This window comes from Anolis carolinensis, unplaced genomic scaffold (assembly GCF_035594765.1).
Source record: "Anolis carolinensis isolate JA03-04 unplaced genomic scaffold, rAnoCar3.1.pri scaffold_9, whole genome shotgun sequence".
Classification (NCBI taxonomy): domain Eukaryota; kingdom Metazoa; phylum Chordata; class Lepidosauria; order Squamata; family Dactyloidae; genus Anolis; species Anolis carolinensis.
In genome coordinates, this window is record NW_026943820.1 from 18,768,369 (window position 1) to 18,787,400 (window position 19,032).

At 40.5% G+C, this 19,032-nt stretch overlaps 1 protein-coding gene across 1 annotated transcript; it reads right to left on the reverse strand.

Annotated features, from left to right (window-relative positions):
* ctrl (chymotrypsin like) lies at window positions 1-15,899 on the reverse strand. The gene is made up of 7 exons (XM_003225352.4): window positions 15,001-15,899; window positions 14,152-14,255; window positions 12,930-13,009; window positions 9,889-9,970; window positions 7,425-7,605; window positions 4,319-4,452; window positions 1-310 (listed from the first exon to the last, which is right to left on the reverse strand). The coding sequence occupies exons 1-7, from the start codon at window positions 15,053-15,055 to the stop codon at window positions 149-151; spliced, it is 798 nt and encodes a 265-aa protein (XP_003225400.1). The 5' UTR covers window positions 15,056-15,899; the 3' UTR covers window positions 1-148.
* Between the last annotated feature and the right edge of the window lie 3,133 nt (window positions 15,900-19,032).

The window sequence follows — 19,032 nt, forward strand, 5'->3', positions numbered from 1 at the left end:
TTGCAAGGAAAATTTCTTTTATTGCTTGCAAGGAAAGATACGGGTGCTGCTATGGCTCCCACTAGCCAGATGTTCATCCCATACATTTCCCTGGACGGGAATAGCATGGGCATCATGACTTGTAGCCTGATGCTCCTCAGGCTTGTCTTCAGTTGTATGCTACCACTTGCTCGATCCAGCTGCGGAATTTAGAAACACGGGTGTAGATGGCAGGGGTCCTAACATTGCAGTTGGTGGTGCCCCAGGAGACGATCCCAATTAAGGTCCACGTTGATCCCTTCTGACACACAAGAGGCCCACCAGAATCACCCTAAAAGAAAAGAAAAAATGGGGTGACCTGGCTGTTTTAATTTATTTGTCAACCATTTGCCAAATGCCAATAATTTGATTATGTGGTTAAACTGGTGTTTTGTTTGTTAAAAGACTGGCCTTTACTTTAGCAAATCCATTTTTTAATTTTTATTATTATTATCATCATCAAAAACCTGCAGACACATTTAAGATTATTCAATTTAACTACAGTAGAGCCTCACTTATCCAACGTTCTGGATTATCCAGCGCATTTTTGTAGTCAATGTTTTCAATACATCGCGATATTTTGGTACTACATTCATAAATACAGTAATTACTACGTAGCATTACTGCCTATTGAACTACTTTTTTCATCAAATTTGTTGTATAACATGATGTTTTGCTGCTTAATTTGTAAAATCATAACCTAATTTGATGTTTAATAAGCTTCTCCTGAATCTCTTCTTGTTATCCAACGTATTCGCTTATCCAACGTTCTGCTGGCCCGTTTATGTTGGATAAGTGAGACTCTACTGTATACATAAATAAAAAGAATTGGAAATAGAAACATTAACAAACACATGTATTTCCCCTGTTTTAACGGTAGAGGAGTACCTAGACAAATTAAAAGACAGTCCTTGTTGAAATAAATTATCAAATGAATGGTTTTTTGTCATGTGAAAGTGATGGCAAATGGCAAAAACGCAATCTGCAGCACCATTCCTAGAAAAGAGGCAGTGTTTACCATTTAGAAATGAATATGTTTCTGTTCCTGTTTGGTCACCTTCAGCCATTTGTTTAAGAAACTGAGTACTGAGTAGTTGTCATTGTTTTGAGCTCTACTTCAACTACCAATCTTGCCCTGTGGCTCCTTCTAATCTATATTACATAGGAAATAATTCTGGCTATCCATGTATTTTAAGGATTAATGGGATAATGTATGTGAATACATTGTGAGCTTAAGGAAAGCTGTATGTAAATGGTAGGGCTTAACATTAGCAATACTTAGACCCAGGAGAGTTTGCAGCATTTTGAGGGAGCTGCATTAGGAAGACAGATTCTCGTCTATTGCTCTGTGGGAGGGGGTCGAATGCACGTTGAGAGCCATATATTTAGATATTTATATATCTGACCATGTGAGCAAACTCTGCCATTTTCCACCACACCTTTGAGTCATTGTACTCTGCAGGGAGATGAAGACCTTTCTGCTTTAACAGGCCTGTGAGGGCTGATTGTACAAGGCCAATCCTACCTAAACTATATGGATTTGCTATTGGTTGTTTTTGTTGTACTGAGTTTTTTTAAATGGACACATTCATGCACTACGGATGGTTGTAGGACATGCCCACCGAGACATGGAACAAAATGATGGAATGTGAAATGCTCCCGTTCAGAGTCAGTATTCTGTTCCATTGACTCATTTGCTTTGTCATATTTTACTCTCCAACATACTGTGGACGTTCTGCATCCTCACTAAACTGTTTTTGGATTTCCCCCTTTTCTCCAGGGCTATGTTATAAAGATAGATATGATATAATACTAATAATACAATATAATAAAATTAGTTATATATTATATTTTACATGTAATATTACTAATAATATTACAATATATTGTTACAGTACAATATAGTAATTTACTACCAGTATTGTACTATGCTAATATAATATTGTATGTAAATTTAATTTGTAAGCCGCTCTGAGTCCCCTTCGGGGTGAGAAGGGCGGCATATAAATGTAGCAATAATAATAATAATAATAATAATAATAATAATAATAATAATAATAATAATAAGCTGATAAGGAGAAGACCTGGCTCTGGCTCACGAATGGGACCCTGAAGAAGGAGACAGAAGGCCTGATCCTTGCAGCCCAGGAGCAAGCCATCAGGACAAAGGCAATTCAGGCCAAGATCGAAAAATCAGCTGATGACCCAAAATGCAGACTGTGCAAGGAAACTGATGAAACCATTGATCGTATCCTCAGCTGCTGTAAGAAAATCGCACAGACAGACTACAAACAGAGGCACAACTATGTGGCCCAAATGATTCATTGGAACTTATGCCTCAAGTCCCACCTCCCAGCAGCAAAGAACTGGTTGGATCACAAACCTGCAAAAGTATTGGAAAATGAGCACGCAAAGATAGTGGGACTTCCTAATCCAGACTGACAAAGTTCTGGAACACAACACACCAGACATCACAGTTGTGGAAAAGAACAAGGTTTGGATCATTGATGTTGCCATCCCAGGTGACAGTCGCATTGATGAAAAACAACAGGAAAAAATCAGCCGCTATCAGGACCTCAAGACTGAACTTCAAAGACTCTGGCAGAAACCAGTGCAGGTGGTCCCGGTGGGGATGGGCACACTGGGTGCCGTGCCAAAAGATCTCAGCCGGCATTTGGAAACAATAGACATTTCAAAATTACGATCTGCCAGCTGCAAAAGGCCACCCTGCTGGGATCTGCGCGCATCATCCGAAAATACATCACACAGTCCTAGACACTTGGGAAGTGTTCGACTTGTGATTTTGTGATATGAAATCCAGCATATCTATCTTGTTTGCTGTGTCATAATAATAATAATAATAATAATAATAATAATGATGATGATGATGATGATGATGATGATGATGATGATGATGATTAGGAACAATGGGTTCCCCCAAAACATTCTGCTATCTTTCTTTTGTGCATGGATATTGTTAGACTGCAAGTCCCACAAAGCCTCACCGCTGGCTGAACTGGTCTGTACGGATAGAATTTCCAGTCCAACATCTGGAGGGCCACATGTTCCCAGTGGTAGCTATACAGATTATTTAATAAGAACACTTAAATGTAATCTCCATAATTCTGGGGACAATTAGCAAGGGAAGGCTATTTGCTTTCTTATCTTTGTACGTTTACTGTAGGCATCTAGATGGCCATTGGTAAAGACATTATTCTTATTGTCTCCCCATTATAGTTTCTGGGGGGTGGGGGAACATAAGCCTTAAGCCTAAGTAAAAGGCAGTGTCATCTATATATATAAAAGAGTGATGGAATCCCAGCGACCGACAAAACAACAAAACTAAAGGCCCCCCAACCTCGAAATTTGACAACACAACCCATCATCCACGCCTCCAGGTTGATACAACAAAAAGAAAAGAAAAATAAAGTCCTAATTAGAGGGAGAGGGATAATTGTTTTTATCCAATTGCTGCCAGTTAGAAGGCTAAGCAATATATTTTAATATGTTGTTGTTTTTAATGATGTATCGGCATCGAATTGTTGCCAATTGTACGCCGCCCTGAGTCCCTTCGGGTGAGAAGGGCGGGATAGAAATATTGGAAATGAATAAATAAATAAATAAGCTCAGCCCACTTGGTCTCCTAGCAACCCACTCAGCCCAGGGGACAGGCAGAGTTAGGCCTCACTTAGGCAGCTTCTGCCAACCCTAAAGTTCAAAAACATGCAAATGAGAGTACATGAATAGGTACTGCTCCGGCGAGAAGGTAATGGCGCTCCATGCAGTCATGCCAGCCACATGACCTTGGAGGAGTCTACGAACAATGCCAGCTCTTTGGCTTAGAAATGGAGACCCCCCGAAGTCAGACATGACTGAACTTAATGTCAGGGGAAAACCTTTACCCTTTACCTAACTACCACCAATTCCTCAATACTTTATTTCCCATACCACCATACTTCGCCACAGCAACGCGTGGCCGGGCACAGCTAGTAGAATAATAGAATAATAGAGCTGGAAGAGACCACAGGGGTCATCTAGTTCAACTGCCTGCCATTCAGGAAAGAGCACAATCAAAGCACCCAGGAAAGAAGAGAAACTTCCTGCCCTCTTCACTGCAGTTCGTGACACTAGATCCTGGAGTAGAGGTGGATAGACTCCCCGGAACAGATTTGGCTTGATTGCAAAAAGAACTTCCTTTCAGTTTGATCCGAGAGCAGTTGAAATGAGGCCAAGATTGCAAGACCCTCTCTTTGAAAAACATGTTGCAACAAGATTTCTATTGTTACTATGGCACTCTTACCTGGCAGGAGGAGGCACCAGCCCCACCAGCACAGATCATGGAACTGGTGATGCGGCTGCCCCAGTATTGCTGGCACTGATTCACTGTCACCAATGGAAGAGCCACTTGTTGCAGCCTGACTGCAGAGCCACTTGCTGGTGAAACAAGAAAATCCCAGATGGGAATGGTCAGACCCGGGTTCAAAAGAAGGACTAGCGTGTTCTAGCAACTTTCTTATGCTTTCCCTCCTCTGTGTTCCCAGGCATGGGCAAACTTCGACCCTCCTGGTGTTTTTGACTTCAATTCCCACAATTCCTAATAGCTGGTAGGCTGTTAGGAATTGTGGGAGTTGAATTCCAAAACACCTGGAAGGCTGAAGTTTGCCCATGCCTATTCTATTCTCTAGGTTAGAGCTTTCCAAACATTTTATATTGGTGACACACCTTTTAGACCTGCACAGTAATTCTGTGTTGTCGAAGGCTTTCATGTCCGGGATCACAGGGTTGTTGTATGTTTTTCGGGCTGTGTGGTCATGTTCCAGAAGTATTCTCTCCTGACGTTTCACCCACATCTATGGCAGGCATCCTCAGAGGTTGTGAGGTATGGATAAACTAAGTAAGGAAAGGAAAGAATATATATCTGTGGAGAGTGCAGGGTGTGGCAAGAGTCCTTTGTCACTGGGAAGCCAGCATTAATGTTTCAGTTAATCACCCTAATTAGCATTGGAAAGGTTTTTGTCTCTTGCCTGGGGGATCCTTTGTTCAGTCATTAGCTGCCCTCTGCCCTCAGAGTGTTGGTTCGCATCTACTGTTTTGATTTTAGAGTTTTTTAATACTGGTAGCCAGATTTTGTTCATTTTCATGGTTTCTTCCTTTCTGTTGTGATTAACTGAAACATTAATACTGGCTTCCCAGTGACAAAGGACTCTTGCCACACCCTGGACTCTCCACAGATATATATTCTTTCCTTTACTTACATCGTTTATTCCATACCTCACAACCTCTGAGGATGCCTGCCATAGATGTGGGTGAAACATCAGGAGAGAATACTTCTGGAACATGGCCACACAGCCTGAAAGACATACAACAACACAGTAATTCTGTTTTACTAGCAAACCAGGGGTTAAGCCAACCCCTTATAAGAGATAGGGACAGATACATGCATTGTAGTAATGAAATTTATGGGGACACAACGTATAAGAACCTTTCATTTATATTTTTAAACATACATGATCTTTAAGATAATGGCATACTTTTCCAAGGGTTTTTTCATTTCTCATTACATTTGCATGACACACCTCTACAATGCAGCCGGCACACACAGTTTGGAAAGCCCTGCTCTAGGTGCTCCTCAATATAGTTCTTAGAGTTAGTTCAAGGAGAATGGAGGCAACTGTATTAATCTATTAGCAAATTCTAACACTTTCCCTCCTCACGGGGAGCACATCTTTATGAAACAAATAGATCTTGAACACACAAATATATATAGTCATGTCTAGATAGATATATAGGGCTTGCAAATATTGTAGGGGAAATGCACGCACACACACACACAGAGGAATTTGCAAACGTTTCAGGGGGAAATGCATATGTGAAATTAGTATCTATAATTATAGATCTATATCTAGCTCTGCATTGTTTATATAAGCATTGAATGTTTGCCTGTTACTATGTTGGAAGCCGGCCTGAGTCCCCATGGGGAGATAGGGTGGGATCCAAATGAAGTTTTTATTATTATTATTATTATTATTATTATTATTATTACTATTATTATTATTAGGTTATTGTTGATACCATATTGTTTTTGTTGCCCCCTACTTTTCCACTTATAGAGCTAGTTTATTGCTTTTCTTTGAAATACGGTAAATATTCAAAAACATTTAACCTACTGATGCCTTGATTAATGAAATTTTATTGGCATCTATTTTTATTTTGAAATTTACCCATAACTGCTGCATTTCTCACCCTCGGCTTATACTCGAGTCAATAAGTTATGATTTGAGGGTGGGATCCAAATGAAGTTTTTATTATTATTTTATTATGATACAGCAAACAAGATAGATATGCTAGATTTCGTATCACAAAATCACAAGTTGAACACTTCCCAAGTGTCTAGGACTGTGTGATGTATTTTCGGATGATGTGTGCAGATCCCAGTAGGGTGGCCTTTTGCAGTTGGCAGATCGTGATTTTGTCAATGTCTATGGTTTCCAAATGCCGGCTGAGATCTTTTGGCACGGCACCCAATGTGCCAATCACCACTGGGACCACCTGCACTGGTTTCTGCCATAGTCTCTGAAGTTCAATCTTATTATTATTATTATTATTATTATTATTATTATTATTATTATTATTATTATTATTACAGTAGAGTCTCACTTATCCAACATAAACGGGCCGGCAGAACGTTGGATAAGCGAATATGTTGGATAATAAGGAGAGATTAAGGAGAAGCCTATTAAACATCAAATTAGGTTATGATTTTACAAATTACGTACCAAAACATCATGTTATACAACAAATTTGACAGAAAAAGTAGTTCAACACGCAGTAATGCTATGTAGTAATTACTGTATTTACGAATTTAGCACCAAAATATCATGATGTATTGAAAACATTGACTACAAAAATGCGTTGGATAATCCAGAACGTTGGATAAGCGAGTGTTGGATAAGTGAGACTCTACTGTATTATTGTTGTTGTTGTTGTTGTTGTTATTATTATTATTATTATTATTATTATTATTATTATTATTAGTTTATTGTTGATACCATATTGTTTTTGTTGCCCCTACTTTTCCACTTATAGAGCTAGTTTATTGTTTTTCTTTGAAATACGGTAAATATTCAAAAACATTTAACCTACTGATGCATCAATTAATTAAATTTTATTGGTATCTATTTTTATTTTGAAATTTACCCATAACTGCTGCATTTCCCACCCTCGGCTTATACTCGAGTCAATAAGTTATCCCAGTTTTTTGTGATAAAATGAGGTGCCTCGGCTTATATTCGGGTCGGCTTATACTCGAGTATATAAGTTACTTCTATTTTTGTAGTTTAGCTTGTGTATTCTCCTTTTGGCTTTGCATTTCTCCAGCTGGATGCACCCCATAGAGGCCCACATACCAGTTCCACTGGTCCGGCCCCAGCCGGTGGTGACGCACTTCAGCCCTGACGGCAGAGTCTCTGTGGAAGAAGCCAGGCAGACTGGAGACACGCGAGCATTCAACTGAGCCGGAGAAGACAGTTTCAGCAGGGTGATATCATTGTTCAGGTTTCTGCTGTCCCAGCTGGGGTGAGTAATGGCCTGGAAAACATAACATAAAGGTGTGATGGGCACAGCCAGAGATCCCAGAGGTCTCCTTCCCTTCTGGACCCTTAAATGTATTTATTTATTTATTTATTTACAGCATTTCTATTCCGCCCTTCTCACCCCGAAGGGGACTCAGGGCGGATCACATTACACATATAGGCAAACATTCAATGCCTTTTTAACATAGAACAAAGACAAGACAAACAGGCTCTGAGTAATGCGATAATTCTTGTGTCCAGATAATTTGATTTTTAGTTGGTTTAGCAGATTCTTTCAGTAGGGTGGTTCTATCAGTTTTTTCAGCTTTAATTAATGCCGTTTTGATGACATGTTTAGGATAGCCTCTACTTCTAAACTCCTGGCTTAAGGTAAGGCTTTCATGAATGAAGTAGAAGTAGAGGCTATCCTAAACATGTAATCAAAAAGGCTCTAATGAACACTGAAAGAATCTGCTAAACCAACTAAAAATCAAATGATCTGGACACAAGAATTGTTGCATTACTCCAAACACATAATCCAAATTATAAAAAAGCACTGGCATCTTCTTCAAGATATTTCAGGTTGCGATAAATTACCTATTTTTGGAAACAGACGTACTAAAAATATTAGAGAATTTTTAATCCATACAGATTTAATCACTCCCATTAGTACACCGAAGAGCACCCTGAGAGGCCATTAACCTTGTGGTCACTGTAAGTGTTGTCCTCAATCTTGGAAGACCAAGGAGATATATAATTATAGGAACAAAGTGGGTACCACACTAAAACATTTTTCCACTTGTAATAGCAGCAATGTAATCTACCTCTTTACATGTGACTGTGATGGTATATCGGAAAGACAACCAGACCCTTGAGAATTAGAATCTCTGAACATAAATCCAGAATCAAAAATTTATTTACAGAATCTCTTTTATATTCACACTTCACTCAATACAAGCATTCATCTACCTCATTTAAATTTTGTGCTCTGGAATGCATTACTCAAAAACCTTACATGGACTTGGAAAAACTATTATCCCAAAGGGAAATGTACTGGATCTTTAAGTTTAAAACCTTTTCCCCTCAGGGACTTAATGAATCACTTAATTTTAGCTGTTTCCTTTAAATTACCAAGTACTCTTTAAAAACCTTTGAATGAACCTACAGAATCACTCGCAGTTGAAATCACCACAAGCAGAGTCACTTAGTGAAAGCAATTAGGCACTATGCAAGTATAATATTGTTATATGGGTTACCTTTACTTCTGTTAATACTGCTGGTAAAATACTTGTTACTCTATGTTTTGTTTTAGATAAAAATTCATTGTTGCTGAGTATAACAACTCCTGAAGAAGGGGATTTTCTCCCTGAAACAGGGTACAAAAATAGCCGGGACCCCTGTAGACTTGGGATTTATTTGGACTTTACTTTCGAAAACTTTTTTTGAGAGCGGTGCTCCATCATTATTTTCTTCATTCCAGTATACAGCAACACAACCAACCATCTGTTTAAATTCTTTGGAAGATATTTTCATTGACTATGTATCCCTGAAGCCTATATACATTGGAACCAATACCAGACTTGAATAACTTTTGTGTTAGAGCTGTTGCTCCTTTTCATTTTGTCGGGCACGGCCAAATTGAGCTTTGTACGGGAAACTTTAATAATATATGTTATTTGGACACATTTTCTTTGTACACAGACTATCGTATGTTTGTATAGATGCTCCCTTTAAAGCCCAAAGTCCTCTACTCTGGCAGTAGCACTCCCTCTGGAACTAGCTCTTAACTCAAAATGCTGCTCTTATGTCAAAGCAAAACCAAGGCTAAGCGACTACTCTTAAATCAAAATGTGATTAAGGTGGGATGCTCTTAAGTTGAGCTTACACTGTACTGTGTTGACCCTGTTGGGCAATGAAAGTCTCCCAAGCCTTTATCCAGGGATTGAAACAATTCCCAAGAATATTGAGGGACAATGCACAGTCAAGTTCTCTTTATATCTTTTCTAGCTTTATAGAAGAAATTCAGTCTCAAAATATAAAATGTATTACTTATTTATACTTATTGGTTGAATGAATTTCTCCGTAGGCTTTTCTGCTCAGATGGGATTCAAAGCGACATACACTAATTTAGAAAATATTAAGCTCAAATATGAGTTGACCAAAGTTTTAAAAATAATAATATTGTGTAAAAAATAAAAACAGTGAAAAACATAAATATTTAAAGCCAATACACTTAGATGCTCCTCCGAGAGTACGTTTATTCAGCGTCCAGTGGGCTACTTCTCTTAAGCCGACTCACCTTGACGATGGACCGTCTCTGGATGGGCTCTGCTCCAGAGTTTCTGTCATACTCTCCAAGAATAACAAAATGTGATCCGGCTCTGAAGGAAAAAGGAGGGTATGTTTGATTGTGCCCACCCTTTGCAGATGTGTGTCTCCCTTCCTCCAAATAACATAGTTTAAACACTTATGAGTGAGGGGAAAAGATAAACTAAAGCAGCAATGGGGAACATATTCACCTATTGTTAGAGTGCATCTGTCGTCATCCCTCCTTTCTGGCTCTGCTGGCCCAATAGCATTGGGGAGGGTTCACCTATTCCTTAATGGCTAAGAGCAACCTTGGGAACAAATGTGTTGGCTCAGTTTGTCTGAAGCTGAAGAATGAGAGTGGTTGGGTGTCCAAAAGGATGAAGAAAGGGGTCACTAGAATGTAAACCAGAGACACCTCAATGCAGTGGTTCCCACCCTTTGTACCTCCAGGTTTTTGGACTTCAACTCCCAGAAATCCCAGCCAGTTTACCAGCTCTTAGGAATTGTGGGGGCTGAAGTCCAAAACACCTGGAGGACCACTGCTTTAATAGCTGTGTACAAGAGGGAATTTCAACGGGCGCTGCCCTTATGCAACTACCGGTAGGTGGCAAGCAACATCTGTTGAAACCCCTTCTTCTACATAACCATTTAAAGTACAAGAGACCTCTCCAATTTTCTCTCACACAATCCAGAACTCAGCACTATGAAATATTCAGTGTAGCCCTAATAAGAACAGGCCCACTTAAAGAATTTGTTAGTCACTGTAAAGAGCTTTAATAACAGCTGAGGCTCCTTCAGGCAGGGGGGGAAATCTTTTTATCCTACCGCTGCCACCAAATTGCAAGGATGTCAGGACGGGGGATAAATCTTTTTAAAAATCCCACCACTGACTCCAATTGCGGAGATGTGGATGAGTTTCTATTAATTAATTATATTTATATTATTATTATATCTCTATATATAAAAGGAGAATGGTGTCGCTCCACCAGGCAAAACAACAAAACTAAAGGCCCCCCAAACTAGAAAATTAACAACACAACCCCTCATCCACGTCTCTACGTTCTTACACTCAACAAAGGATTCCCCCCCCCTCAAACAGGGAAACACCCACTCTTTGAAGGTCCAAACCCATTCGATACTCATCACTCTTTCATCTCAAAACACAAAATAAAGAGCAACACTCTGAAAACAAAGAAATTCCATCCAGGAAACAATCAGGGCCACCTAACACCTCCCAACAAAGGATTCCCTGCCTCTAAGTCACGGAACCACCTAAAAAAAGCCACAGCAACGCGTGGCCGGGCACAGCTAGTATTTTATATCCGCTGCCACCAGTTATTAAAGATGTTTTATTTAAAAGCTGCCACCAGATGTAAGGATGTTTATAATGCAGCCACCAGATGTTAAGGGGATTATCAACTCTTGCCACCACTATTGGAAGATATAGCCACTAGCTACTTAGAGAGGAGACTTTTTAAATTTTATTTTTCTTCTTTCTTGTTTGCTTTTGATGGTAATATAGATTCCAGAGACTGAGATGTTAAAAAGAACAATAACATGTTTATTCAGGCACAAGCTTAATAGTTACAGTAATTTCTTTTTAGAGGCACTTAGATTAACAGTTGCAAAGCTATATTGAGGTGTTTCAAACTTCTTAAAACATTACTTCTTTCTCTACTGCTTTAAACTGCAGTCACCCTGTGAATTTCAGTCACAACCTATCTGTTCCTTATCTGGAAACAGACTACCTTAAAATAAGTCACCAAACTTATTGTAATTGACTCAAAATCAACCATTTGAGCCACCCTGATCCCTTCACTGAGGATCAGTCTTAACTGCAATTCCTCCAATTACAGACTAAACTCTTTTCCCCTCCTTTTTCTCCAAATGGCGGTTGGCTCCGCCCTCGTTACTATGGCAACCTGCCTCAGAATGCTGAGCTGGCTACCATCCCCCACACACTGGTGACTCCAATACTTACCATTTTAAAACACAGTTAAACATGACTTTTAAAACACAATTAAACATGACATCTGTAAACTAAAAAAATTCACACTTCATTACAGTCACCACCTGCATTGGTCCTGTTATTTCTAATGAGACTGACTCTAGTTTGGAGTAAAGTTGGAGGTAGCTGTGGCAGACACCCACTCCGGGCAAATAGCAGCAACCTCTCCATCTATTTCAGAGAAAAAGATAGGAAGCAGTGCCCACTCCATTAGTTTGGCTGAGCGGCCACTTCTATTAGTTTCCTGTGGTCCCATGGCTGCCTCAATGCCAGTTGGCCATTTAAAAAATTACACCAGGCAGGCAGGGGAAAGCAGAGGGAACCATCTCACCCCATTCCCTACCGTCTTTCCCTGTCTTTGATTCGAATTCCTCTGGTTTCTCGGGTTCGGAGTTGGGTAACACCTGATTCCTGAAGATGGACTTCTGGCTCTGTTTCCATGCCCTGCAGAAACAGAGCCCCACCAGAAATGCCTTTACATCATGTGGTGGGCTCCGTGGGGCTTGTTTATTTATTGTGTCAGAAGCGAACCGAGGATACAGTTGCAAAGTGTTTAAAAACACAAAGTTTAAAACTTGGCATTATATTAAATCCATGGGGCTAACATGGGGCTCCATTTCTGAAGTGCATGGAAATGGAGCCAGATGTCCGTATGGTGAAGTAGTTTGGCACTGCATTTGTTTGCCTCTTTCTTCTTCCCTTTTGCTTTCATGTCACGTCCTTTAACGTGCAGAATGGAACTGTTTCATTTTTATCCACCTTATGATCTTAGGTGCAAAAAGTGCTTTAAACAAAGATGCCATCAAAATAACCTTCCAATAAAACATGACCTTGGAGGTGTCTACGGACAATGCCAGCTCTTCGCCTTAGAAATGGAGATGAGCACCAATCTGCCGAGTCGGACACGACTAGACTTAATGTCAGGGGAAAACCTTTACCTTTGCCTTTCTTTCAAACTGGTCCAAAAGACCTTCCTAGCAACCCATAACTCCAAGAAAGAAAATCAAAATGTCCATTCTTACCTCACTTGACAATGTGCAGCGGTAGCAACCCAGTTCTCGTTTATAAGAGAACCACCACAAAAATGGGAACCGGTGCTAGTCTGGAAGAAGAGAAAGGAAGAGAACATTTGGGTGACATGCAGGGAGAAGACAAAGGTGCAGCTCCAGAGCTCTGTATCTCATGGCGATGGTGCTATTGCAGTGGTTCTCAACCTGTGGGTCTCTGGATGTTTTGGCCTTCAACTCTCAGAAATCCTAACAGCTAGTAAACGGGCTCATATTTTTGGGAGTTGTGGGCCAAAACACCTGGGGACCCACAGGTTGAGAACCACTGTGCTATTGGGACATGCCTTTGAGGCTGCCCAGGGCTGAATTGCTACACAAACAGTCTCCCAGCTTTCCAAATGGGTAACGAAATAATTTGAATGAAACAAACCAATTGGTCAGTTCTTACATTTACTTTTCACACTAAGTACCATAAAAATGAATCAAAGCCTGCTTTTCCACAAAAATGGAACCAGAACCAGATAAGGCAGGATGTATAATCATCATCCCATGTTTTACTCAGTTTGGGATTAATAGATAAAAAGTATCATCAGAGAAAGATTAAAAAGAAATTAAATCATCTTATTTATTTATTTATTTATGTATTTACAGCATTTATATTCCGCCCTTCTCACCTCGAAGGGAACTCAGGGCGGATCACATTACACATATAGGCAAACATTCAATGCCTTTTAACATAGAACAAAGACAGGACAAACATAGGCTCCGAGCGGGCCTCGAACTCATGACCTCCTGGTCAGAGTGATTCATTGCAGTGATTCATTGCAGCTGCTCTCCATCCTGCGCCACAGCCCGAGCCCATGCAGTCTGGGTATCTTGCAGTCTGAAGCCAATTAAAATGAATTAAAACAACAAGAAAAGTCCAACACATCTTGCAAGGCTTGTCAAAACTATCTGGAGAAATTCCTAAGTCAAGGGCTTTACATGTGCATCTTTCTTCTTCTTCTGAGATCTCTCCAAAGAGATCCCTCTTCAGCAAAAGGCATGGCTAAAACAGTCTAGAGAGGAATGAGGAATAGCTTTAAAAGAAACTCCAGACTACATAGCCCCAAATTCTTCTATCTAGGAGAATTAGTTGGCCTTGTGTCTGCAACATGTTTCTAGGGCATGTCCTCCAATAACTCATTCTTGAATGTTTCAGAAGTATTGCTTAGGTTAGAAAGCACGGTCGCCTTACCTGCAGTGAGACTTGCCAGGGCCATGAACCCGACACCGCATTCTCCCCATTGACAATTCTCTCTACATCTCTCACACTTGGTTTAATCGAAGGGACCCCACAGCCTAGGAATATCAAGAAACCACCAGTAAGAATACAGTTTTCATGTCAATATGATCTAAGGTTGCCAAAATAAAAACTGGGAATAGGTTCTCTACTATTGTTGGCTGTGCAGAAGAGGTGCTATTTGCTATGCAAGTGGGTTAACAAGCAACGGCTGCTGAAATTCCCTTTTCCACTTTTTTTTTGTTTTTTTTTAATCTTTATTATTTTTATATTTTTTTCTTTTTTCTCAATTCGCATCACCCCCCTCCTTTTCTCTTTCTTTTCTATACCTATTAGGGTTCTCACTCTTTTTATGTTTAAAAGCACTTAATAAAAACTATTTAAAAATACTGGCAGCCAGATTTTGTTCATTTTTATGGTTTCCTTCTTCCTGTTGAATAGTCCACCCTGGACCTTCCATAGATATATACACCTCCCTTGCCTAGTTTCCAACAGACCTCACAACCTCTGAGGATGCCTGCCATAGATGTCAGCAAAACATCAGGAGAGAACGCTTCTGGAACATGTCCATAGAGCCCGGAAAACTTACAGCAACCCAGTGAGAAGCTATCTTTCTTTTAACTGTTTGCCTCTTCTCCTTTAGTGCAGAGATGTTGAATAGGATGGCCAGTGTCCTTGTTGAGATGGCACCTCATGGGTCTTGTGGGAAAGCAAGGGCAACCTCACGAACCAAGGAGAGGAAGGAAGCGACAATGGAAGCCAAACCTTGAGCTGGTTGTGGGTGCGCTTCTGCTACTTACTCACCCCAGACGCCGCCAAGGAGGACGAGGTAAGCAGCCACTGCCCACAGGAAAGCCATTTCAGTTAGTGCCCCCAGGGAGTTTCATCGCACCCAATGCCACATGTTTTATACCCGCGTAACAGCTGTGCCCAGGAGCATGTTGGCAGCCAGACTCGCCTTCCTCTCCCCTCGCCCAAGACCTTGAACTGATAATAGCAGCAAACCAAATATAGTCTTGTGTTGTGGGCAGGTGCACCTGTTTCCTCTAACAGCTTACTTTTTAGGACTCAACAGGAGACACAATATTCATAATATTTTTTGCAATGATCAAGTCCAACCTACTCAAGGAAAAGATCCAAGACTAAAGGATGCTACATCAGAGCTGGGGGAAATGTAGCCAAGGGCTGCATGTGATTATTATAGTATAGAAGTCCAATGTAGATTAATGGGGGGAAGGCTGCATCATGTTCTGCATGACTGTCAATCAGCCCTGTGCAGCCCGCTGTGGGGCTGATCCTCATCTACACTGATTTAAATGGTTCGTGTAGATGGGGCCAAGGTTGGACGACCATTTGTCAGGAGTGCTTTCATTGTATATTTCATCATGGCAGAGGGTGGACTGAATGGCCCTGGTGATCTCTTCCTCTATAACACCAAGGGTAACTATGAGGGAACCAGACAAGATCCTGAAGTGTAGAGATAAATCATTGAATCGTAAAATTAGGTCACCCATGCAATCGTATTTCCTTTTTTTGTGGTTGTGAAAGCTGGACGGTAAGGAAAGCTAATGGGAAGAAAATTGACTCGTTTGAAATATGATGCTGGAGTTTTATGGATACCATGGACAGCTAAAAAATAAACAGAGCAAATCAAGTCTGAAGCCAGTTGTACTTTGGTCATATCATGAGAAAACAAAATGGGTCCCCATTTGGACTACAACTCCCACAATCACTAACCGACTATTTGGGACTATGGGAGTTGAAGTCTAAATGGGGGCCCATTTCGCAGAGAAGTGCTTGATTGAGGTAAAAGAAATGGCCTCGCACCCCTTCCGTGGGCATCTGGTAAACAATCTGAAGTAATGGCGGCGTGGCTTTTTCCCTCCCGGCTCTTTCGTCCTCCCTCTCTCCTCCCGCCAGCATTCGCGCTATGTCCTTTTCGCAAAGTCCCTGACTGAATTCAAAGAAAATCAGTTTTTAAAAGCTGGAAACGGGGAAAGCTTTCCTTCACTCATTTCTTCTCTGCCTCGTTCACCTCCACAGTTTTGAGGACTTGCCAGATGTGGTTGTGTAGGCCTAATGCCCTCCTCCTTCGCGTTATGCAATCCGCCAGCCCCGGCCAGTGCAGTAACAGTTTTCTATGTTCAGTTATGATGCTCTCGCGCTGCTGTCTGTCATTGATGTAGGTTTTCCAAGGGTGGGGGCTCCTCCGCGCATGCGCACAATGCAGTTTTCGGTTTTTTGGGGTTTTGAGTGTCTTCCAGTTTGATTTTTTTTTATGTCTAAACACAGCTGGGATGACCATATCTTTTGTGGCCAAGTTTCGTGGGTTTTGGGTGTTTAGATTTGCTATTTACCTTAAAGCAGAAATGGTCAGAATATCTATATATATAAAAGAGTGATGGCATCATGGCGACCCACAAAACAACAAAACTACAGGCCCCCCAACCTCGAAATTTGACGACACAACCCATCATCCATGGCTCTAGGTTGATACAACAAAAAGAAAAGAAAAATAAAGTCCTAATTAGAGAGAGAGGAATAATTGCTTTTATCCAATTGCTGCCAGTTAGAAGGCTAAGCTCCTCCAACTTGGTCTCCTAGCAACCCAATAAAAATAATAAAAACACTAAAAAATAATTAAAAACACTAAAAAATTAATACAATAAAATACTATAATAACAGAAAATAACTATATAATAAATAATATATAATAAATATAATAAATAAAAAGATAACTTACAATAAAATTAATTAAAAAATACAAATAACATCAAATAAAAATTACACAACAATTTTAAACCAATACCACCACCACTTTGCCACAGCAACGCGTGGCCGGGCACAGCTAGTTTTTATATATACAGATAATTTGGAATTGTCATTCATGCCTGTGGGAGTCCACACTGGGCTGCTGAAAAATGCTTTGGCGCAGGGCTGCCCCTGAAGGCAGCTGGGAAAGTTTGAGAGACAAAACATCCTGCCTGCCATGTTTTCACTGCTGACTTTGCCTTGGGGAAAATGCTCTGAATGTGTGCCAGATCTGAAAGATTCCCGACCAAGCCAACTCCTGATGGGTATCCACTTCTGTGTCCAGGTGGGCTTATTTGGTCTGCAGTGGTTGAAGGATTCTGAGCAGCTACGACTTTAATTTTGCAGTGTTACAACATGGAGATTTGAAACCGTTGTGGTTACCCACCACAACTCTAAGGCCTGGGTTGTATCTTGTTTTAAAGTGGGGCCAAAGATGGGTATCAGGAGTGTGGTTTGTCAAGTGCTGGGACTCAACAGATGTGGCCCAAGGACAGCGGCCCCAACACCTGTTCTGGAAATTCGGCACAGCTGATCAGTTTGTTTATGCATCCAGTCCAAGGTGTTCCATTTCTCTTTTATGGCCCTAAGCCACCTGGACTTTGGAAATCACAAAGATTGTTTCCCCTAGGAAATTCTGCTCCCCTTTGATTAGATCTTGTAATAATGTACTTTTGAGGTTCCATTTTCTGCAGAGGTAAAGATTTTATCCACTAAATATAGTATTTGTGTTTAAATGTTGTTTATGTTTCATGTTTTAATGGTCTTAATGGTTTTAATTCATAGCTATATCTTATTGTTTAGATGTTATGATTTGGTTTTCATGTGTATGTTTGGCATTACATTTTGCCATTATTAGGTTGGAAACCGCTTTGAGCCCCCCCACCCCCCCCACCCCAGGGGTGAGAAAAGCGGTATAGAAATGCAGAAAATAAATCATGGTCTCAAAGGCAAGATAACCTATTTCCATAAAGTTCATTATTTTTTTAATGTCTTCTTTATGGAAACAGGTTAAAGGTATATATCTAGAAGTGAAAATCTTTTTGACAAATAGTTTTTATGACCACCCAGCTGTCATGGTTTGCAAAGACACTGTGCTGTATGTGTTAACTGGAAAATGAAGCTGATTGGCTGAGCCTGCAAAGACCTGGGGATTAGTTTTGATACTGTTTCTGTTCTGCTGCTGCAGAACCAGTTTGGACAAGTTTTCAGTGCTGACTCAGTACTGCTGGTGAAGAGAAATGTACTCGGAGAGGCCTTGCTATTTTGAGGCTTGTTTGCTGCTGAGAAAAGAGGGAGGAGAACCAGGACTGTATTCTTCTCCGAAGCAGATTTGTGGACTGAGAAAGGACCATTTATGATTGTGGACTTCTGTAAGTGATCAGAGGGACCATTGTAAATACTACAGGTTTTGATCTCTTGGAATCAGTAAAGTTCCTGTATTTTTCTTCTGCAAACCTGAGTGGCATGTTATTGTTCTGCGGCTGTCTCTGGATCACAGGCACACATAAGAGCTTACATTTATCATCATCAATCCGTAACACCAGCCCCCAACATTTCCTCTTCATCCTCTAGCTCAGTGGTTCTCAACTTGTGGGTCATCAGGTGTTTTGGCCTACAACTCCCAGAAATCTCAGCCAGTTTATCAACTGTTAGGATTTCTGGCTCTGGAATGCACTGCCAAAAAAGATCAGGCAATCCCCTACATTATCCAATTTCCGTAAGGAACTGAAGACCTGGTGGTGACGGCAGGTTTTTGAGTAATTACATTGGACTACCACTGATTTCTGGGCCTGAATATATTACACAAGATTTCCCTAGCCTAAAATGATGCATTTTAATATATTGGGTTTATGGTTCCCGTCCCCTTGATCTGGTCATGTAAGTGTTATTTATTGTTATAATTGTATTATTTTACTTTGTTTAATAATGTGTTATTATGTTGTTATGTAATGTTTGTGTTGCTTTTATGACTGTAAACCGCCCTGAGTCCCATCCGGGAGATAAGGCGGTATATAAATAACG

Excerpts from the sequence above, each read along its gene's own strand:
- ctrl (XM_003225352.4), bottom strand. The coding sequence starts at position 15,055 with ATGGCTTTCCTGTGGGCAGTGGCTGCTTACCTCGTCCTCCTTGGCGGC. Across the intron at positions 13,010-14,151 it reads CCTGGCAAGTCTCACTGCAG|ACTAGCACCGGTTCCCATTT; the intron begins GTAAGGCGACCG and ends CTCTTCTTCCAG. Across the intron at positions 9,971-12,929 it reads GCTGCACATTGTCAAGTGAG|AGCCGGATCACATTTTGTTA; the intron begins GTAAGAATGGAC and ends TTTTTCCTTCAG.